Source organism: Saccopteryx leptura, chromosome 2, assembly GCF_036850995.1.
Source record: "Saccopteryx leptura isolate mSacLep1 chromosome 2, mSacLep1_pri_phased_curated, whole genome shotgun sequence".
Taxonomy (NCBI): domain Eukaryota; kingdom Metazoa; phylum Chordata; class Mammalia; order Chiroptera; family Emballonuridae; genus Saccopteryx; species Saccopteryx leptura.
This window is the reverse complement of record NC_089504.1, coordinates 244999622-245022126: the sequence shown is the minus strand read 5'-3', so window position 1 is coordinate 245022126 and position 22505 is coordinate 244999622. Positions and strand designations below refer to the sequence as shown.

Here is a 22505-nt window from a genome sequence, read left to right as displayed (position 1 = left end):
TTAGTGACAGACAATCAAATAATTCTTTTTCTTGCTTACACCGTTTCTCTATATAAGTCCCTCCCAGGCCCTATGGAGTGTACTCCTAACCACTTCTGGTTTGGTGCAGCATGACTGGTATCAATTTTTGCTCAGGTAAACTTAGAAATTCTAATATGCTTAGTTTATCTTTTAAGCACCTAGCTGCCATAAGGAGGCTCAGATTAGACCGTGAAAGGATGAGAGACCTCCAGGAGAGTTCACATGAAGGAGAAATGGGAGCTGGGGCCCAGAAAGGAGGGACGCCACCTTGAATGTTCTAGGCTCAGACGAGGTCACTCATAGCTGAGCTCAGCCATGAGGAAACCCCAGCAGATACCACATGGAACAGAACTGCCCCACTGAGCCCAGCTACCCCACAGATTTGAGGGGGGGAAAGGTGTTTCAAGCCAATAAATGTGGAGTTGTTTGTTACTGAAGCAAAAAACATATATACACACTTCTCACAAAATTAGGGGATCAGGGAACGTGCAGATACTCCTTTTGTACAGTGCATTTTCACCAATGAAATAAAAGTTGGTTTTGCATCTCATTTGCATAATCAAATAACTTTCTTGCACTTGTTTGCTTTTCTGATGTTCTTGTTTGATAAAAAAAATCAAATGCTTTTTTTTTATTGCTTCATATTCATTTTGAAATACCCCCTAATTTTTGTGAGCAGTGTATTTCTGACACAAATAGTTACCTTTATTCTGTGATATTTTCTTTTCCACTTCATTTTTTTAAAATGTTAATCAACCACTAAGGTGCTGCAACAAAGAACTGACGCTTCTCATCTCTCCCCCTTCCTGTCTCTCTGTCCCTATCTATCTTTTTCTCTCCCTCTCTCTCTCTCTGTCACACAAACACACAAATGTTAATCAAGACCCATTAAACTGATTGCAGTACCCACTAATCACCCATAACCAACAGTCCAACAAACACGGTGATGGAGAATGACTGGCAGGCAGGTTCCTCTAGGCAGAGGGTCAGAGAAGTCCCCTGAGGAACACTGGAGCCAGCCGAAGCCTGAATGCGGAGAGAGAGCCAGGCTGGGGAAGATGCAGGGAGAGAACAGCCAGACCAGAGAAAGAGCAGGGCATAGGTCTTGAGTTTGGGGTGGGTTTGCTGTGTTTGAGCAGTAGACAGGAAGCCAGTAAGTACTTGGGAAGCAGAGAGAACAGGGAAGCCCGGAATGGAATCCGGCCTTCCGCCCTGCAGATCCTGGGACCTCCACTGAGCGAGCAGACAGCTTGAGAGACTTGGATGGAGGCTTGATCTCCCAAGGCCCTGACTGTCCCTCTTTTCTTTTCCTTTTAATTGAGGGGAGATTCACATAATTAAAAAAAATTAGCCTTTTTAATGGGAAAATTCAGTGGCATTGGCTACATTCACAATATTGTGCCACCAGAAGATTCTCCTCCCCCCATTGGGAATCCCTCTACCTGCTGAGCAGTTGCTCCCTGTTCTCCCCTCCCCCAGCCCCTGGCCATCACCAATCTGCATTCTGTCCCTATGGATGTGCCTTTTTTAGAGATTCCATGTACAATACATAGCCTTTTGTGTCTGCCTTCTCTCCCTTGATGTTTTCACGGTTGGTCCCTATTGTCACATGTATCAAGCATTTCTTTTTATGCCTGAGTAATATTCTGCTGTATGTTCACACCACGGTTTGTTTAGCTGTTCATCTGTTTGTCCATCATTTGGACTCCGATTCCATCTACAGTGCTTTTGTAGACCTTCATTTGACATCATCAACCCAGGAAAAGGTCTCAGCAACATGAAGAAGGCCAGTTTGTGCCCCTGCTGCTCCTGGCCTTTTCTTGTCTCCTGTCATCAACCTTTTCCTGCGCCATTGGCAGTTTCCTAATGGCCCAAATGCAGCCCGCTGCTTACTCCCCTTAAGAACTCCTCCTGAATTCTATAAATACACCAACACTCAGCTGGGAAAAGAACTGGAGAGGCATCTGAAATGAAAATATACTTTTTCCCATCATTGGCCAAGTGTTTTCTCTCCGTCTTCCCTGTTTTTGGTTCCGGGGTAAGTGCTTAGGTTTCCAACCATTACCCTGCCCAGTACGAGAAAAGTTTCCTTGACAAAGCCTGGGTGGCAGAGAAAACCAGATGCATGTAAACGCTGCCCCCTCCACACACACACACACACACACACACACACACACACACACACACACAGGAAATCCCTCTGTCTCCAGCCTCAGTGGCCTGTTACAGTCCTTCCTCCAGACTCTGCTGAGCCAGGTTTGAGGCAGTTCAGTAGGTTGAGGAAAATGGCTCTGGGATCAAGCAGACCTCTGTTTGAATCTTGACTTAGCCAGCTACTAGCAATGTGAATGCGGGCCCTCTGTTGACTCTCCAGGCCTCAATTTCCTTCATTACAAAATGGAAAGAAAGCAATCCTGTCCTTGCAGCCCTGTTGGGAAGATGAAATGAGACGATGTGGACGTGGGCAGTGTGCTGCAATGAAATGAGGCCTAACTCCCTGTGCTGCCGGAACTTCAGCGACCAAGCCAGGGCGGCTTGGAGACATGGGGCTGACCTCACAGAGCCTGACTGCTCGTCATCTCAGTTGTATAATTCAGTACACAGTTCGATGTATAATTCCTTCAGTCTGCTCTTCCAGATCCTCATTCTGCTGTTTTCTTCCCTGGGAGGACAATCTGCACAGATGACCTCAAGTGGTGGCCTGCTGTCTGGCGCCCCATTGGGTTTAGCTCATGGGAAGCCAGCCAGTAGATCAGAGGGTGGGAGGAATGTGAGGCCAAGATAGGCTGCTCTGTTTACAAGCTTCTGGTGCCCGTTCTCTTCCCGGACTGATGAGGGTGTAGGGCAGCAACGGCCACCTTTGCTGTTGGTTGCTTGTTGGATCCCCTAAGCCTTGCCCACACCTTTACAGATACTCCTTTATTAAGCTCTCCTCAGGTGCCCAGAGTATGCCGTCTTGATCATGCCAGGATGCTGACTGATACAGACATTATCCATTTCAGTCGACAACTCAGATTTGCAAAAGGAAGTAAACGATTTTATAATCAACTGAAATCCAACCCTGAGTCCACGTCTTGTCATTATTGGACATCTTATCTTCCCACACATCCTCGAGGATTCCAAGTCCCTGGGATCTTTTACAGTGACAAAGCTTCAGAGACTCGCTTGAAATCTTCTGTCAGTGGCCCGTCCTGGTGACTGCTTGGTCATCCACCAATCACCCTAGGCAGCCTGGTTCTTTCAGGTCTAATGTCATTAGTACCTCCATGTCAGGCCTGGGACAAGGAAAGCTTTAGCCACAGCAGAGACACTGGAAGCATGGTGTTGGTCTCCTTTGGTACTCCTCCCTGCTTAGGAGTTGCTCTGGAATTAACCTGTGACCTTTTCCCAGTCTCCTTAGCATCTCACTTCTCTCTTCTTACTTTAGAAGGAAGTCCTCTCTCTGCTCCACTCTTATTTATTTATTTATTTATTTATGGCAGAGACAGAGAGAGTCAGAGAGAGGGACAGATAGGGACAGACAAAAAGGGAGAGATGAGAAATATCAATTCTTTGTTGCAGCTCCTTAGTTGTTCATTAATTGATTTCTCATATGTGCCTTGACTGGGCGGCTACTGCAGACCAAGTGACCCCTTGCTCGAGCCAGCGACCTTGGGCTCAAGCTGGCGAGTCTTGCTCAAACCAGATGAGCCTGTGCTCAAGCTGGTGACCTCGGGGTCTCAAACCTGGGTCCTCTGCATCCCAGTCTGACACTCTATCCACTGCGCCACCGCCTAGTCAGGCTCTGCTTTACTCTTGAGGACAACTGGTAAAATCTCCTCCAAAGACTTCAGACCTTTACAAAAAACAAAAACAAAACACAAAAAACAGCTTCTGATTTCAACCTGAAAAACTCAAGGCAATGCAAATGGCAAATGGTTTTAAGAGGAGGAAAGTGACACAGTAAACACCACTAAGTGACGACATGATTATTATTGGGACTATAAGAATGTAAGGTACATCCTATTTTCAACCCATAACTGAGGATTGAACATGAATTGCATATTACTTGACTCCTGTACATTGTCCATTACTCTCACAAAACCCATTTTAAAACTATTTGACCAAAACGTGGTGTGGTACCAGGCACACATTTAATGTCATCCATTCAGTTGGCTGTTTCATGTATTATTTACCTTTTAGGAACGTACATTCTGCTACTGCGTATCCATGCAATTAAATTGCCAGAGCAGAGACAATGTAGGATTTCTGCAAAAATGAACTCAGGTTTCCGTTTAAATCTAGTTTCTTTCATCTCCAAGTAACCTAGATGGCTAAGGCATTACATGACAATTAACGGATAACAGAATAACCCACTTCCGAATTTATTCCTGTGTCTGGGTCATTTTTCTCAGTTTTAAAAGAACGAGATAAAGTGGGCAGGGTGCAGAGTAGCCCCAGATGGGATAACATCTTGAAAACTGGCATTTGCTGAATGCTCGTACACAATCCAGAAATATCTCATGGTCAGGATGAAAGGTCTAAATTTAATACCAAAAACAGAAAAACTGCCTTGGCTTCCCTGTACTCTGCACAGGAAAGTTCTTGTTTGGAAGTTCTGAAATGAGAAGGGGCCAGAGACACTATGTTCACGGCATCCTCAGATTTCTGTGGGGACCTGGAGGGTCCTCTGTTATACCAAGATCTCACTAGGCCCACGATAGAAGCTTGCATTGAAGAAAGAGAATTTGTTGGTAGAAAATCAGGGAGAGAGTTCAAATTGATAACAGATACTGCCCACAATAAGTATAGGCTCATTTTGTCTGTCCAGCTTTTTTTTGTTTTTTTCTGTATTTTTCTGAAGCCGGAAACAAGGAGAGACAGTCAGACAGACTCCCGCATGCGCCCGACTGGGATCCACCCGGCACGCCCACCAGGGGGCGACGCTCTGTTGCGACCAGAGCCACTCTAGCGCCTGGGGCAAAAGCTGAGGAGCCATCCCCAGCGCCCGGGCCATCTTTGCTCCAGTGGAGCCTCGGCTGCAGGAGGGGAAGAGAGAGACAGAGAGGAAGGAGAGGGGGAGGGGTGGAGAAGCAGATGGGCGCTTCTCCTGTGTGCCCTGGCCGGGAATTGAACCCGGGACTTCTGCACGCCAGGCTGACGCTCTACCACTGAGCCAACGGGCCAGGGCCTGCCTGTCCAGCTTTTAAGGTTTAACCACCTTCCCTGACCACCTGTATAGGACATCTGTTCTTGTTTGCATGGCCTGTCTACCCCTGGTAACAGAACGCAGCCCTTCCTTTTTGGGAGCCACCCTCACTTAGTCTATTCTTACGTCCATCAGAATCATAGCAGTTGATTCGAGAATGGTCTGACACACTTCAGACCAATGAAAGTCAACCCTGGGAATTTGCTAGAACTGGTGAAGAAAAGATTATACTTTTTTTGAGGTTCCTAGGCTGGAAGGATGTAACCCTTTTGCTGCTAGCAGCCCATTCAGAGGAAAGTGGGGATGAGAAGCGGAGAGATAAAGGCAGAAAGAATGACAAGATGACAGTACTGAACTCCTAGATCAAGCCATACCTGAAGTTAGTAATATCCTTGGTCTTCACAATTGCATGAAACAATGACTCCTCTCCTTATTTTTTATCCTATACTAAACTGAGTCTCAAAAAATACACCTTACTAGGAGTTATTTTTTCTTCTCTGAATAATCAGGGCAGAGGTTCACAACAGTGGATGTTTCTTGCAATAACAGATACTGCCCACAATAAGTATAGGCTCATTTTGTCTGTCCAGCTTTTTTTTTTTTTTTTCTGTATTTTTCTGAAGCCGGAAATGGGGAGAGACAGTCAGACAGACTCCCGCATGCGCCCGACCGGGGTCTAGAGTTAAATAAGGGAGTTTGAAAGGGAAGCTTTCAGTTTCTCTCCCCTCCTCCCACCTCATCCCACCCTGGCCTCCACTGGAGGCCAGTGAACGTTTAAAGGAAACTTCCTCATAACATCATTTTCTTGTCAGAGGGCTTTGGGTGAGAAGCAGATTGGACATTTTAGTGCTTCCATAGCATAGGTTTCAACAACAGCCTGTTGTTACAACCAAAAACCGCTAAAGAATACATATCTTCGGCCCTGTAGTCTACAGTCATGAGCACTGAAGAGAACAAAATTAACAAAAATTGAAAGAAAAACCCAAGAATGAATGGAGACCCTCCTACTTACCTATGTCCCTGACGCACATTCCCCACTCACCTGACTTAACCAACGGAAGCGCTTGAGCGAGTGGAGGTTTGTACACAAATGTCCATTATTCGTTACAGCCAAAAGTGGAAGCAATCCAAATTTCTATCAACAGATAAATGGATGAACAAAAATCCATACAATGAAATATTATTCAGCCAGAAAAAGAAATAAAGTCCTGATCCATGCTACAACATGGATGAACCTTGAAAACATTCTACTAAGTGAAAGAAGCCAGATACAAAGAGCCACATATTTTATGATTCCATTTATAGGAAATTTCCAGAAAAGGCAAATCCATAGAGAAGAAAAACGGATTAGTGGTTGCCAGAGGCTGGGAAGTGAGATTTTTTTGTTTATTTTTATTGCAAACTGGGAGATGATGGCTAGAGAGAGGGAACAGCGTTTCTTTTGGGGAGTAACACAAATGTTCTGAAATTAGATAGTGGTGATGGTCACATAACATTGTGAATATGCTAAAAACAACTGAATTGTATACTTTAACTGGGTGAATCCTATGTATGTGAATTATATCTTAACAAACCTATTAAACAAAAAGAGATAGGGGAGGAGTAGCAATCTTTCCAAAAGGCTGTCTCATATGACTGGGACTTCCCTTCACCTATTAAAAATGTCAAATATAGTTCAGCCAAGAAGGGTTTTACAAGGAATACTCAATACAGCATCTAAGGAAGAAAAGGTCTTCAAATGGATGGCTTAACTTGGGATATAATCAGCAATGCCTTCACTGTTATGAAACTGTTGCTGACTTCTTCTTGGACCGCTCATAGAATTTTTTTTACCTTGAATGAGTCAGGGGGTGGTAGCAGGCCTTCCTTTGGCCTGTATCTGAGCCCTGTAGATGGGCAGGGACCCAATATGGGCAGACCTATCCATGTCTCTGTTTTGCTTCCAGTTGGAATATATGCTTCTCAGTATCTCAAGCTGAGTGGCTTCAAATTCTTTTCTGTGTTCCAGAGCAAAGACATTAAGCATAAAATCAATTCAAGTCTGAGAGCAAAGAGTAGATTCCATTGCTTACTTGAAGTTACACAGGATTGCATTCTCATAACCGAAAAGTACAGTGTTCCAATAATAGAAGCAACAGGCAGAGGAGAAACTAAGAACTACCAGATAACCCACTCTTACCTTTGTATAGCCCACATCTGCAGACTCTATGGAAGGAGCAAACCTAACCATTTCACTTTTTTTAAAGAAGGGAAAAAAGGTAAAATGCTTTTAGCTCTTTCAGTGTCAGGTATTGTTCTAAGCACTTTACCTGTATCAGGTCGATCTTCACATCAACCCTTTTGAGGCAGGTATTATTATAGCCACAGTTTATAGATCAGGAAAGCTGAGAGAGGTGAGACCACATGATGGCAGATCCAGGATTCAAATCTAGGCAGTTAGGAGAATCTCCTAACATACCCTTTTATTGTTTCTCCCAGAATTATTTAAGTTGTTTAACTTTTAAAGGTTTTACACGTTGCCTCGTCCTGGCGATGAGTATCTGTGAGCTAGGACCACTCGTAGGATCTCTCCAAGTGCTTTTGCTTGGTAGTTCAACAGTCAGAAGACAGCCAGAATGGACACGCCTTGGGAGTGTTCTGTCCTTCTGTCTGATAAACTCTCCCCTTTTGGGTTTGGCTGATTACTGATCTTTAAACACTTTGTTTGATGGAAACTTTCCTGATAGCACAGTCCTTTCAGCCCCATATAAACTTGGGACCTTTCATCTGGGCTCCCCCATCATTGAGTCCTTTTATTATAGCATTTATCATAGTTGTATGGGTGTGGCCCATTCACTTGTCTCTCTTCCGACACTAGACTGTCAGCTCCACCACCACAGGCGCCAGGTGATGCCTACCCTCCACTGACTGCCTCCAGCAGCCAGCACAGTGTGGGGCATAGAGGAATACCTAACATGGAATTTGTTTGTAAGGCTGATGCTAAATCTGTAGTTGGTTTCTTCCAAGATGCAACTAAGTTTACAGGGTATGAGGAATTTCGGGGTTTTTTTCTAGTTTTCTTCACTGACATCACTAATGAAAGGGGAGGTTCAAAATACCATTCACCAACTAAAGTCTCCCCCAAGCCAGTTAGAGCAATGGGTCTCTGTTCCAGCAGATTTCCTGGCCTGTCTGTGATCTGGCACGAAGATCTTCCTTCAGCCTACTTGATAGGATATGAACTCCATGAAGACTGTCAAGAGAACCTCTTTCATTTCTGCAGGTGCCTATAAAGAGGCTTTTAGAAGTCAAAAGAGCCTTCAGCCATTTCCTTTCCCCATCCCCCTACCCCAGCCCACCCCGGCTCTCAGCATATTAAAATAAAAATTACTGGATTCTAAAAAATTTAATTCCCAGAACAGGCTATGTGACCTAGATAATGTGACAAAGAAGCTGAAACCGCTATGATGAATGTGTCTTCTTTTAATCCTGCTAGACTGTAAGACTCATTTGGAGATTATGTCAAAAACCTAAATTTGAAGCTGGGGCCAAATGCTTCCGCAGTTCAAATATCTCTGACCCTGCCTCAAGCAGAGAAGTTGTCCCCCATGTTTCCATGGATAGAGTATGTTGTCAACTGCAAACTGCAGAACGTTCGCGCTAGTGTACTGCCGCGGTAACAACCCGAAATTCTCGAGGGTGTCCGCAGTGGCTCAGAACCTGTGACTTGACTTGGCACGTGCGCCCCGCACCCCTTCGCCCTTGACCCTGCAGAGCTTGGGCCGCAGCGCCCGCGCCGGGGGTCCCCCCGGAAACGCGCCCGCCCGCACCCGCCGGAAGTGACGTGACACGGTCTAGCAACCGTTGCCAAGGAGCTTGTCTCTAGGATCCCACGACAGCCCGGATACCAGCTGGGGGTGGGGGAAAGTGGTTTCGTGAGGAGAATTTGAGGTAACGTCGGCAACCCGCGGTCTGAAACTTCCCCGAACCCCAAGATAGGAGAGAACTCCCTCCCCGTCCCCCCTCCCTCCCCAAGGCTGCATCTCGCAAGTGAGGGGGTCGTAGCAGTTAAGTCCCATCATCCTGGGCCGTCAGTCCTGCGTGGCCGCGCCGTGGTGGAGGCCGCTCCCCCGCAGAATGAGTCGTCTGGGAGCCCCGAGGTGCTCGGGTCGGATGTAGGGGTCCCTTCCCCTCTCCCGAGCCCGGGGGTCGGGGAGGGGGGACACTATTTTGGGGAATCCTGCAAGGTTGCTGGCCAGTGCTCGTGCCAGCCTGAGACCAGGGCGCCGTGCTGTCTGTCTTGTCTCTAGTTGTGCCAGATAAACGCATGTCCTGGTTTTAATTTCTGCCCTCACCCCAGCCCCTCGGGTTCTTATGAGGGTAAGTGCTTACGAATTAGTGTGGCAGCCTTCGGCTGGAAAAGGGACAGTAATTGCTTTTGCTAATTTTAGAACACAGAGCCCACTGGGCATAGACAATCTACCAGTTCAGCGCATCTTTGTCCTTAGTGGGTGACCATCTGAAAGCTGCTGGGCAACTAGTAGGGAAACCCAACTAGTTTTCTTCTACTGTCCTCATAACATTTTTCAAGGGTCTTTTTTTTTATTGTTTTCCAAAAGGGAAAAATATCTATGTGTGTGTTATAAATATTGCATATATTTAATTTCGAAATCATTGGAAATTAAACGTGTGTGTGAAAGTTATGACATGGACTTTCACTTAAAATACTTTTAACATTGGAAAATTTGCATTGCCAACATGAATTTTTATATAATTTATGTAAAGCTTTTCTTTTTACAGCTTAAAACCTCAAATTTATAAACCACATTGGTTATTCTTCCTACTGTTTTTTGACTTACTCTTAATAATAATCATTTACTCATAATTTTATCATAATTATGGAGAAATACAGTGTGTCCATAAAGTCATGGTGCACTTTTGACCGGTCACAGGAAAGCAACAAAAGACAATAGAAATGTGAATTCTGCACCAAATAAAAGGAAAATTCTCCCAGTTTCTGTAGGATGATGTGGCAGCATGTGCACATGCACAGATAATGACGTAACACCGTGTATACAGTGGAGCAGCCCACATTCATGCCAGTCGAGATGTGGATGGTACAGAGGAAAGTTCAGTGTGCTCTGTGGCTTGCTAAATTCAAATCTGTGACCAAAGTGCAACGTGAATATCAGCGCGTTTATAAGGAAGCGCCACCACATAGGAATAACATTACTCGGTGGGATAAGCAGTTGAAGCAAACTGGCAGTTTGGTGGAGAAACCCCGTTCTGGTAGGCCATCAGTCAGTGATGAGTCTGTAGAGGGTATACTGGATAGCTACCTAAGGAGCCCTAAAAAACCTGTGCATGAGCCCACATCGAACTGCACTGAATAGGTATAAAACTGGGAGAGTTTTCCTTTTATTTGGTGCAGATTTCACATTTCTGTCGTCTTTTGTTGCTTTCCTGTGACTGGTCAAAAGTGCACCATGACTTTACGGACACACTGTAGAATGTCTTTTCTCATTTTGATGTTTTCTAAATATCCAGCTCCACCCACCCCATTTAAGAAACCTAACCTGATGGGGTCTGGACCTGGGACACTGAGGACTCATGTCCAAAACTCCGCTGGCTTGAGCAGGCTCATTTGACTTGAGCACAGGCTCACCAGCTTGAGCATGGGATCATAGACATGACCCCGTGGTTGCTGGTTTGAGCTCAAAGGTTGATGGCTTGAGCAAGGGTTCACTGGCAGAGGCCTTCCCACCCCCCCTACCTCAAGGCATGTGTGAGAAGCAGTCAATGAACAACTAAAGTGACACAGCTATGAGTTGATGCTTCTCATCTCTCTCCCTTTCTGTCTGTCTCTACTAGCAAAGAAAAAAAAGAAAGAAAGAAAAGAAACCTTTTTCAGAACATGATGCATGCTGTCCTAACTAATGTCTTAGATAGATGGTAAAATACCATCTATCCATTTTATGGTTAAAAACTATTAGAGAGCACTGAAGTAATTCTTTATTTCTTTTTCTAGCAGTTCATTTTAAAATTTGTTTTTAAAAATCACTAGTTTAAAAAATTGCCTGCCTGCCTGCTTGCCAAATTTGTACTACTTCCCATTTTAAACAAGTGATGTCTGCAAGCAGGAGACACTAGGAACCTTGGTAAAGCTGTTTCAGCAATTAAATAATCAGATATTCGATATGTTTTTTTGTTTGTTTTTTTCTGGCCTTGGGCCTCTGATCAAATTCATTCAGTCTAGTGGAAGCAGTGTTTTAGATGCAGTGGGTATTCAAAGGTGGAATTAGTCACAGAGAGGTCCTCATGGAATTCACAGTTTAGCAGAGAAGAGAAACTGTACATAGGTGACTATCACAAAATAGAAAAGTGACTCAAGGACAGCAGTGCGGATGAAGGTGTGGTCAGCTTGGTGGGCAGCGCTGTTACTCTGATGCAGAGCGTGATGGGTAGTATGGTGGGTGGTGTAAGGATTTCCTAGAGGAATTGGCCATCAGAGAGTAAGGCTTGGGAAATCATTAGGATTTGTACCTCTGGAGAGAGAGAAAAGGAGAACAGCCCTTAGAGGCAAAGAAAACATCATTAACTGAAGGTAAGGTGGAACAAGTAGGGAGTGACCACTTCAGTCTGCTCAAGTTTGAAAGGGTGAAAAGTAACAATTTGGAAATACAGTTGGGAAAGGCTAAATTGAGCTAGATGTTAAAGTATCTCTAAATCCATTAAGTTTGGAGTTTATTTTGTGGACAATGAGAAGGCTACAGAAGATTAGGAACGGGAGAGGTAGAGACCAGAAAACATGAGGCTGTTGTGTTATTGAAGGCCAAGGAAATGAAGGCCTGAGTTACTCAATGGTGGTGACAGAGGCAAAGCCTAAAGGGCCAAGCCCAGAACATCAGTGCATGAAGACTGCTTGGTGGCAGAAACCAAAGCAAACCAAAGAAAGCATACCCAGGCTAAAGCCTGCAGCTTCTACTCAGCTTCCTTTGGGGGTGGCCATGCAGAAATGTGGGCCCAGGCTTGCCAGATCTGATTTTCAAGAGATACTGGAAATCTTAATTTGAATGTAAAAATATCTCCCAATTTTAAAACATGGGCTACTAATTTTAAAAAATTAGAAATATGTCTGCAGTCTAACAAGTTTTTATTCCTGGGTAGAAGTTGTAGAACTAAATGGAAAAGATGTTAATGTGTGTGTGTGTGGCCAGGGGGTGGGGTGGGGTGGGTTATTATTCATTTGTCCATGTTAACTCAAATGACTACCATCACACAAGATGCATATACGAAAACATTTGGCATTAAATATTAACAGTTTATACTTAGCAATCTTAATAAAGTCTTCCCGCTAATTTCTTTCAACAAAATGTAGAATTATGCTTTTCATGCCTACTTCTGATGATCTTAATACTAATTTTTTTTCCAGAACTTTTGTTATCAGAATTGAGCAAATTTTTTCTCTATTTTTACTCTTTAGTTTAAGTTATAAGACCTGATTATGAGTGATCAAATAAAATTCATTGTGGACAATCTCAATAAGGAACCTTTTAGGAAGAACTATAATTTAATCACATTTGATTCCCTGGAGCCAATGCAACTATTACAAGTTCTCAATGATGTACTGGCTGAGATTGACCCAAAGGTAAGTTTTCTCCTTCTCTGTGATAGAAAGGGTGTCAGGAAAGCCAGTTCTGCCTCTGAATATCTGTCTTGGGCAAATTATTTACCCTCTTTGGACTTTTATTTTCATGATGCCTTAGTTTATAAACCTTATGCTTGTAAAATAGTAGTAAATGATCTTTAAGGTATCTATGTTAACTCAAAAATTAAATTATATTTAGAAGATGTTTTTCTACTTCCAAACATAAATAGATTTGGCCCAGGAATAAAAATGCTGTTACAAAAGGTTTTATTATATTGCAGATTAGCTCACGTCTCTGCCCTGGAGGCTTTTTATGCTTGACATTCTTAATGTGAATCCTGCTCTGATTTATAATGCACCTTCACTTGGAATCTGGGGATCTCCATATTTAATCTGCTTTATTAAGAGACCGTTGTGCCCGTTATGCTCTAGCAGAACAATTTTGTGAGTTTACTTATCGTTCTTTGTTAGATATACAACAATAGCATATTTTTCTCATTTCTTTATTTGTTAGCAAGTTGTTGATATCAGAGAGGAGATGCCAGAGCAGACAGCCAAACGGATGTTGACCCTCCTTGGTATCCTTAAATATAAACCTCCAGGAAATGCCACAGACATGTAAGAATCTGATTGTGTGTTGCTTGCTTGCCTTCCTTCCTTCCTTCCTCCCTTCTTTCCTCCCTCCCTCCCTCCCTCCCTTCCTTCCTTCCTTCCTTCCTTCCTTCCTTCCTTCCTTCCTTCCTTCCTTCCTTCCTTCCTTCTCTCCTTCTTTCCTTCCTTCTTCCCTTTCTCCCTCCCTCCCTCTTTCCCTCCCTCCTACTTCCCTCCCTCCCTTCCTTCTTTCTTTCTTTTTTTAATTCAGAGAAACTTTATTTCTTAAATTTATTTAATTTTATTACATGTAGCTTTCCTTAAACTATGCTTTAATAGCCCAACTTTCATGCCTGGTCTCCCTTAGTCAGTGGCCTCAGAAACATCACTGAATTTCAAAATAATCTTGAATTTTCAATGTTATTTTGTCATGCAGAAGTCTTAAGTGGGTCAGTTTTTTCTCCTAATCAAAAAGTCAGGCAAATCCACTGTTCTATTTTATCATCTATCGGCCATCCTAGATAAAAACAGTAAGTTATTAAGGCTGATTATACCAGTTAATGGTTCCAACACAACCTTTCCATATGTTCCAGTGATATATTAAAGGCCTAATTTTATTTTTATTGTTAATGTACAGAACTGACTTTAGAATAGCCTTGGTTTTATCTTTTTTTTAATTGTCATGGAACCCTTGCCCTTTAGCTCAGTTGGTTAGTGTTGTCCCAGTACACCAAGGTTGCAGGTTTGAACCCTGGTCAGGGCACATACAAGAGTCAACCAATGAATGCATAAATAAGTGGAACAACAAATTGATATTTCTCTTTCTCTCCCTTTCTTCTGCTCTCTCTCTAAAATCAGTAAATAGAAAAAAAAATTTTAGTATAATAAAATTGTCATGAAAAGCAATCAGGACATTGTAAATCAGATTTTGAGGAAATGTTTTCTCTTTTCAGGGTTTAATTACAAATCTGTGTGTGTATATGTGCATGTTTGTGTTTTCTTTTTATAGGAGTACCTTTCGTCAGGGTCTGGTGATTGGAAGTAAACCTGTAATTTACCCTGTGCTTCACTGGCTTCTTCAGAGGACTAATGAACTGAAGAAAAGAGCATATTTAGCTCGTTTTTTAATAAAACTTGAGGTACCAAGTGAGTTTCTTCAGGATGAAACTGTGGCTGATACCAATAAACAGGTATTCAATACATAAATAGTATTTTAAAACTCCCTGTAATGGATTTCAAGGTGCACATGTTTAAATACATGTTCATCTCTCCTTAGTTTATTTGCTCTCTGTATTTTTAGGTGAGGCCAAAAGGTGAAACAGTTACTAGCTAGTGTTCACCTGCAATCATGTATTAAAATACTGACATTTACACACAAATACCATTCAGTGATAGGGCTCTGTGGATAGGAAAAAAAAACAATGAAAGTAATGATTGTAGCATAATTTATTACTTAAGAATTGTGGGTGAATTGGATCCTGGGCTTGGGACTACAGGCTGCTTTGCTCATCAGTTAGGTGACTATACAGTTTATCATCCAAATCAGAAAGGGACGGTCATAATAATTACCAGGACAAAAGGTATAAATTGACACTATTCCAGGCAAATTGAGATGTGTAAGCCCCTGAACGATTGTGAATGGGCAACAAAGCTAGGCTTACAGTCTCAGAGGACTTTCCAGTCCAGCAGAAAGTAGAGAAAGAGCCAGGAATTTGAGTAAGTTTGATTGTTTTTTGTTCATTCATCTACTCTTTATTGAACTCCTATATGAGTTATGTGCGCACTGCTGGGCCCCACGGATACAGATGTGTACGTGATGGATATAGTTCTTACCCTCCTGGTTCTCACTGTCGAATGGAGGAAGACAGATGGTTAACTAGACAATTATCATTTCACATGATGTCTACGCTGATGTCATGATACTCTGATGTAGGGCTAGAGAAGTCTTCCATGAGGGCAATGGTAGCTATGCCGAGCCCTGAAGGATGCATGGGAGCTATCCAGGTTAGGGATGAGGGGAGTCATACAATATTCTCTGAGGGAATAGGGTCTGTAAAGTGGAGACAAGAGCATGGATTGTACCAGGCGCTGAAAGAGGACCAGCATAGCTAGAAGACAGAGTGTGAGGGAGGACAGGTACTAGAGAGGAAGCAGGACAAGTATTTACTAACCAGATTTTACAGGCCTGCTTTTTTCTGTCTTATATGAATGTTTAAAGATGTATTTTTGATACATTTAAGTAATCACCATAAGTTTATAGGTAACCTGATTAAGAAAATCCTACTGGATGTAGTCATTAGTTGATAATTTTTTGACTTGTTCTTTCAGTATGAAGAGTTGATGGAAGCCTTCAAAACTCTGCATAAAGAATGTGAGCAGCTTAAGACATCTGGATTTTCCACAGCAGAAATAAGAAGGGTAAAGAAAAGAACAGATAACAGTAGTTTTAATTTGAATAACATTAGGTTGAGTATTCTTATTTTTAGTTAATTATGAGACTTAAGACTACATGGAGCCTGACCAGGTGGTGGCGCAGTGGATAGAGCATCAGACTGGGATGCGGAGGACCCAGGTTCGAGACCCTGAGGTCGCCAGCTTGAGCGCGGGCTCATCTGGTTTGAACAAAGCTCACCAGCTTGGACCCAAGGTCACTGGCTTGGGCCCAAAGGTCTCTGGCTTGAACAAGGGGTCAACTGGCTCGGCTGGAGCTTCCTGGTCAAGGCACATATTAGAAAGCAATCAATGAACAACTAAAGTGTTACAACTATGAGTTGATGCTTCTTAATCTCTCTCCTCTCCTGTCTGTCTGTCTCTCTCTCTCTCTCACTGAAAAAAGAAAGACTACTTGGAAACTAGTGATAGCAAAACACAGATTTTCTTTTGTAGGACCTTTGTTAGGCTAGTTCTCTATGGAAGAAATTTTTTTGTGTGTGTGGGAGAGACAGAGAGAGTCAGAGAGAGGGACAGATAGGGACAGACAGACATGAAGGGAGAGAGATGAGAAACATCAATTCTTCATTGTGATTCCTTCATTGTTCATTGATTGATTTCTCATATGTGCCTTGACCGGGGGGCTACAGCAGAACGAGTGACCTCTTGCTTGAACCAGCGACCTTGGGCTCAAGCTGGTGAGCCTTGCTCAAACCAATTGAGCCCGTGCTCAAGCTGGTGACTTTGGGGTCTTGAACCTGGGTCCTCCACATCCCAGTCTGATGCTCTATTCACTGCACCGCCTGGTCAGGCTCTATGGAAGAAATTGATGAGGCCATGGTAAATTCACAGTGAGTTCCTTTATTTATTTATTTATTTATTTATTTATTTAGAAAGATGAGTAGCATCAACTCTGAGTTGGGTCACATTTTTTAGTTTTTCATTGATTGACGGTGGAGGGGGGTGAGTGGAGGGCTCAAGCCAAGCCAGTGATTTCTTGCTTAAGCCAGTGACCTTGAGTTCAAGCCAGCAACCTTGGGCTTCTACATAAATTTACTTTTGCATATTTGTTATCATTTCCTTAGGATAAATTTCCATAAATGGAATTACTTATTAAAACATGAAAATTTTAGGACTTTTGATACATGTTATTTAATACTCTCCAAAAAATACTTTACATTCTTACCAGGCATATAAGTTCTTTCCTCAAATACTTGCTGATTTCACTTTCATGGATTTGTTTTCTCATGTCATTAAACATTCTGCAGAATTTTTTTTTAAGATTTTATTTATTGATTTTACAGAGAGAGGAGGGTAGGGAACGAGAAGTAGTTGCTTTACGCTAGCTGTTCATTGGTTGCTTGTTGTATGTGCCTTGACCAGCAAGCCCAGTTTTGAACTGGTGACCTCGGTGTTCCAGGTCGACAGTTTATCCACTGAGCCACCACAGACCAGGCTACATTCTGCAGAATTTTTAATGACTTTCATTGTATAATAGCATAGTTTGTTTAATAGTCCTTAGACATTTGGGTCACTTTTAAATTTTAGGTATAATTAGCAACTGTGAGAATCTTTATAGAGAAGTCAGTGACCTTTCATACATATGTTATTAGGACAAATTCCTGGAGGTGGAATTACTGGGCTAGAAGGTATATACATATATTTTAAGACTTTTGATATTGTTCTTTAATACGTTGTCACCCCGAGTGAGTAAGGTACCTGTTTCCTCAAATCCTGTCAGTACTGACTACCGTGCGTAGTTTTACTTTTAGTATTACTGTGCTAGTTAGGCTATTAATATTTTAGGTTTAGGAAGGATTTGTCTGTTTTCTTTAGAAAATATCATGGAGCTGGTTAAAAGGAAGGTGCTTTATTTTTTGAAGTCTTTATTTTTAGGAAGGGAATTTGTTAATTGACAAAACCAGACACAGAGTTATGTCTTGAAAACACCACAGCCTTAAAAAGAATTTTGATGGAATATCGGCAGAATATATAGTTTGGTATTTAGCAGAGCAGATGGGGTGTCAGCAGCTGTTGTTCATGTTTTTAGACCTGCACACTTGCCATTATAGAAGATTTCTGAAAAATCATGTGCCCATATTTGGAATCAGAACACAAGTGTGCTGGCTGGCTGGCAGCTTTACCTTGCCATGTTCCAACCTGTTTTAGTTGCTTTCCTAGATGAATACCGAGCTGCCAAATAAATCACTGGGCACAAAGAACCCTGGGGGTGCTCTTTATAGAACAGAAATGTCTTTCATCCCAACGAGATCTTTGTTCCTTAGTGCCCTGGTTATAACTGATGAAAATGATAGAGATGTAATCATATAAAAACCTTATTTGAATTCTACAAAGAATACTTTTTTCTTATTATAATATCTTTTTGACTACCTTTTAGGATATCAGTGCGATGGAGGAAGAGAAGGATCAGCTCATTAAGAGAGTGGAGCGGTTGAAGAAAAGGGTAAGGCAAGAATTAGCATGTAAGACTTTGGCCCCAAGTGTTAAGCACTTGCAAAGACTTAGGAATGCAAATAAAGATTAAGCAAGGCATGGGTTTACATCTGAGGACGGACTCAAAGAACTCTGACTGAAAGGGAATCTCCCTAGGCAGGAGCCCAAAACCTTTAAGGACCTGGACTCCTCAACTTGACTGTCATCTCTAGGGAGTACTGTTTACTAAAAGGAAATGATCAGTGGATGTCTGGGTCACGTGACCTGCTTGTTTCTTCAACCTGACAGTACCATGTACTACTTACTCCCTTACTGTAGGTGGAGACAGTTCAGAATCATCAACGGATGCTTCAAATAGCAAGCCAACTTCGAGTTGAAAAAGAGAGGGAAGAATTTCTTGCACAACAGAAACAGGAACAAAAGAATCAGGTATCCCCATAATAAAAGTTTATATTCTCATGATGAAAGAAGTAGTTCCTTTTGCTAAATCAAATGTAAAGAAAGAAGAATTTTAAAAGGTCGCATTCCCCTTTGTGAACATAATGGAATACTCCTTTAAGAGTATTTTGTGGTGCCAACAGCAGCAACAGTACCACCTTTTGGGTTCTGTACTCAGTATATATGCTGAAATCATGATGTTCCAACACTACAGCATAGTCATTCTAATGTTAAGCAGTAAGGTTAACTGTTGATAAAACTTCTAGACTCTCTCAAGGGTGTCCTGAGATTCTGGGGCTTATGATAACATCCTTTCTGTTCCACTGATCACAGTATCCTGTACTTCACTCTACTTGTAAGTAAGCAAATCATGAAAAGGCTCAAAAACACCCACAATCCACATTTTTAGACAAATAATTTGGCCAGAAAATACTACTTTTGTTTTGTTACAAGTTCTTTAAACTGAGAAGACTCATGTATTAAAAGTATAGCTCAGATCAACTCCATTTCCTTCTAAGCGGGCAGCTAGGTGTCTGGCTCTGTTAGAACTGGTTTGGCATTGTGGTAGCTCCCCTACAGCAGTAAGCGGCATTGGCCGGCCTGCATGGTTACTTAGCATCGACCTGTGATTCTGAGTTGTCACTGGTGAGAGTGCTTGCATTCCTTAAAGGTTATAAAGTTAAGAAGACCATGTTATAACAAGACCATTTTTATTAGGGATTTAACAGAGTACTTTTCTTAGCTCTTATTATTTGTTCCCTTTTCTATCCCAAGAATTATGTGGGACTTGTATTTTTCATTTCTTAATATGAGCAGTGGGTTTGAATAGACCAAGTAAGTAATGGGTCTAATTCTGTTTTAAAGCTGTTTCATGCGGTGCAGAGACTGCAGAGAGTCCAAAACCAGCTGAAGAGCATGCGCTATGCGGCAGCAGATGCAAAGCCTGAGAGTAAGTGGCAATGGTTAGATGAGCAGGGAGTGTTTACACCGGAGTCTTCCTCAGAGCAGTCAACAAGTGAGAATTACCATCTTGTGCTCTCTTGGCATTGGGAGTGTCATTTCCTAGCTAATGAGTCAGGAGGACCCTGATGCAGACATCTTTAAGTTGTCACCTGGGTTTTTATATTCCTTCCCAGGGTTTTGTCAGAGGATGAAGGTCATGGAAACCATTGTGTAGTCTGTGAGTATATGAAGTGCTTAGGGTGGGTGTTCTAAAAGGGTTGGATGGGAAAAATGTGAACCGTTGTTTTAAAGCCAGGGCTGTAAAGACAAAGTAAAATGCTGGGCCCTTAAAACTGAGTGTTTTTCACATTTTGGGGGTTGTGCTAATGATGTGTAGGTATCTCTGTTGTCACATTAGCTTTACATAGAGGATATATTGTTTTAATATCGCAGATTACACCACTGAACCCATCTGATGCATTTTAAAAATGTTTCTGTTCATCAGAAGGGACACCACAGAAACTGTAAGGGCAGGACAGAGCTCCCATTGGTATTGGGAAAATATTCCGATGTAAACATCCAGCTGTTAGAAGGTTAATTCATTTTTCTGTGGTACTCTTTGAAATATTACACTCTTAACATATAAAGCATAGAATGGCTATAATAAGAAAAGACAATAACAAGTGTTGGTGAGAATGTAGAGAAATTAGAACCCTCATACATTGCTGGTAGGAATATAAAATGCAGCATTTTTGGAAAATAGTTTGGCAGTTCCTCAAAATGTTAAGCATAAAATTACCATATGATCCAGCAATTTCACTTCTAAATATCTACCCAAGAGAACATATGTCCACACAAAAACCTGTATACAAATGTTCATGGCAGCATTATTCGTAATAACTAAAAGGCAGAAGCAACCCAACTGTCCATAAACTGAAAAATGAATAAACAAAAGGTGGTCCATCCATACAGTGGGATGTTATTCAACAATGAAAGGAATAAAGTATTGATATAACTATAAACCTCAAAAACATGATGAGGGAAAGAAATGAGTCACAAAGACCACAGATCATATGACCCCATTTGTGTAAAATGTCCAATAAAAGCGAATCCATAAGGATAGAAATCGAATTAGTGATTGCCTGTGGTTGGGGATTGTCACAGAGGACAGACAGCTTAGGGGAGGAGGAAAAGGAAGTAACTACTAATGGATATAGAGGCTTCTTTTTGAGCTGATAAAGTGTTCTAAAATTGTGCCAATGGTTGCAGAACTCTGTAAATATACTAAACATCATTGGATTGTACACTAATGGATAAATTTTATGGCATGTAAATTATATCTCAATAAAACTGTTAGAAAGAGATAATACGTATTTCCTTAATTCTAGACACACATTCATTCCAATTTCAATTGTTTTTTTTAATTGGAAAGTATCTTACATTTTATATGTACAGATACATCCATTACCCCAAATGTTTCCTTGTGCCGCTTTGTAATGTCTTGCCCGGCCCCCTCTACCCGCCCACCTGTTCCCAGAACACTGGTGAACTGCTTGCTGTCACAATAGATTAGTTTATGTTTTCTAGAATTAGAAACGTTTTTTAAATATAGAAAGTAATATTTAAGAATTTTAAATCTTTTAAAACATTTCAGACTTTGATTCCTTACATCTGTGATTACATGCAGTATATTTAAGAACTTGACAATGGAAAAACTGGTGTTCTATTAGCCAGAGAAGCCAGGATGTAGATTTCATCAGAAACCACATAGGAATGACTGCATAATTAGAGTGTGATTCATTAAACACTTTCTCTTCCCTCTCTTTCTCCAGTCCCTAAAAAGGGGGGGAGGTAGTAGGGATTAATGGAAAACTTGTGAATTTACCAATAATAAATTTTTACATGTTAATATACGGTTAGCACAACAGAACTAAAAATAATTTTAAGGCTTCAGGCCAGGTTTATTATGCAACCTATGTACGTAGATTACTTAAACCGGAAATCCAATGTTTTAAAAAGTCAAGCCAGAATTTGTAAATGTGTAATGGAAAGATCTGAAATAAACTTTTAAAAGCTCTCTAGGCTGGGAATTTATAACAAAACCATTATTCACTGAAAGTCTGTGTGTGTGTATATTTGTGCACTCTACTAAAATAAGTAAACTGTTAAACCTTAAAAATATAATTTAAGTTACCTCTTAACTGTATACTAATACTTTACAAAATCAAAACTACCAAACATGGAAAATGGAAAACACTTATAAATGTAATAATTTCTTTTTTTTTTATTTTAACATGCACTTTTAGTGATGTGTTCTCTGCTTTGAAGCTGACAAATTGTAATGTATTACCACTTGTGAATAATAGAATAGAACTATGAACTGCCACAGAAGTGTTACTAAAGAAAAAGAGTGAATAGTCACATATAGAAGAAAGAGCCTGGGTTTCATTTGTGTTCTCATTCGGTTCTTGGATTTCTTACTTAGAATGCAGAATGTGAGCCAACAATATATCTGGCTTTTTTTGTTTGTTTGTTTTCTTTTCACCCACAGTTTCCATTCAATACCATTCTGCACCAGTTTTGGATATATAACAGCTTGATGGGAAAATGATGCACTCTACAGCAGTGGTCCCCAACCCCTGGGCCGCGGACCGGTACCGGTCCATGGCCATTTGGTACCAGTCCTCAGAGAAAGAATAAATAACTTACATTATTTCCGTTTTATTTTTATTTAAGTCTGAACGATGTTTTATTTTTTTTAAAATGACCAGATTCCCTCTGTTACATCCGTCTAAGACTCACTCTTGACGCTTG

The 22505-nt window shown here is 41.5% G+C and overlaps 1 protein-coding gene across 1 annotated transcript in view; it reads left to right on the top strand.

Moving 5' to 3' along the window:
- Window positions 1–9063: 9063 nt before the first annotated feature.
- The window catches only part of IFT81 (intraflagellar transport 81), a 64782-nt gene continuing 51340 nt past the window's right edge, over window positions 9064–22505 (top strand). Inside the window, exons 1-8 of the mRNA XM_066370946.1 lie at window positions 9064–9139; window positions 12672–12836; window positions 13351–13454; window positions 14437–14617; window positions 15756–15845; window positions 18256–18321; window positions 18630–18740; window positions 19614–19698. Coding sequence (XP_066227043.1) covers window positions 12693–12836; window positions 13351–13454; window positions 14437–14617; window positions 15756–15845; window positions 18256–18321; window positions 18630–18740; window positions 19614–19698 — 781 coding nt within the window. The 5' untranslated portion in view covers window positions 9064–9139; window positions 12672–12692. The remainder of the gene's footprint in view (window positions 9140–12671; window positions 12837–13350; window positions 13455–14436; window positions 14618–15755; window positions 15846–18255; window positions 18322–18629; window positions 18741–19613; window positions 19699–22505) is intronic.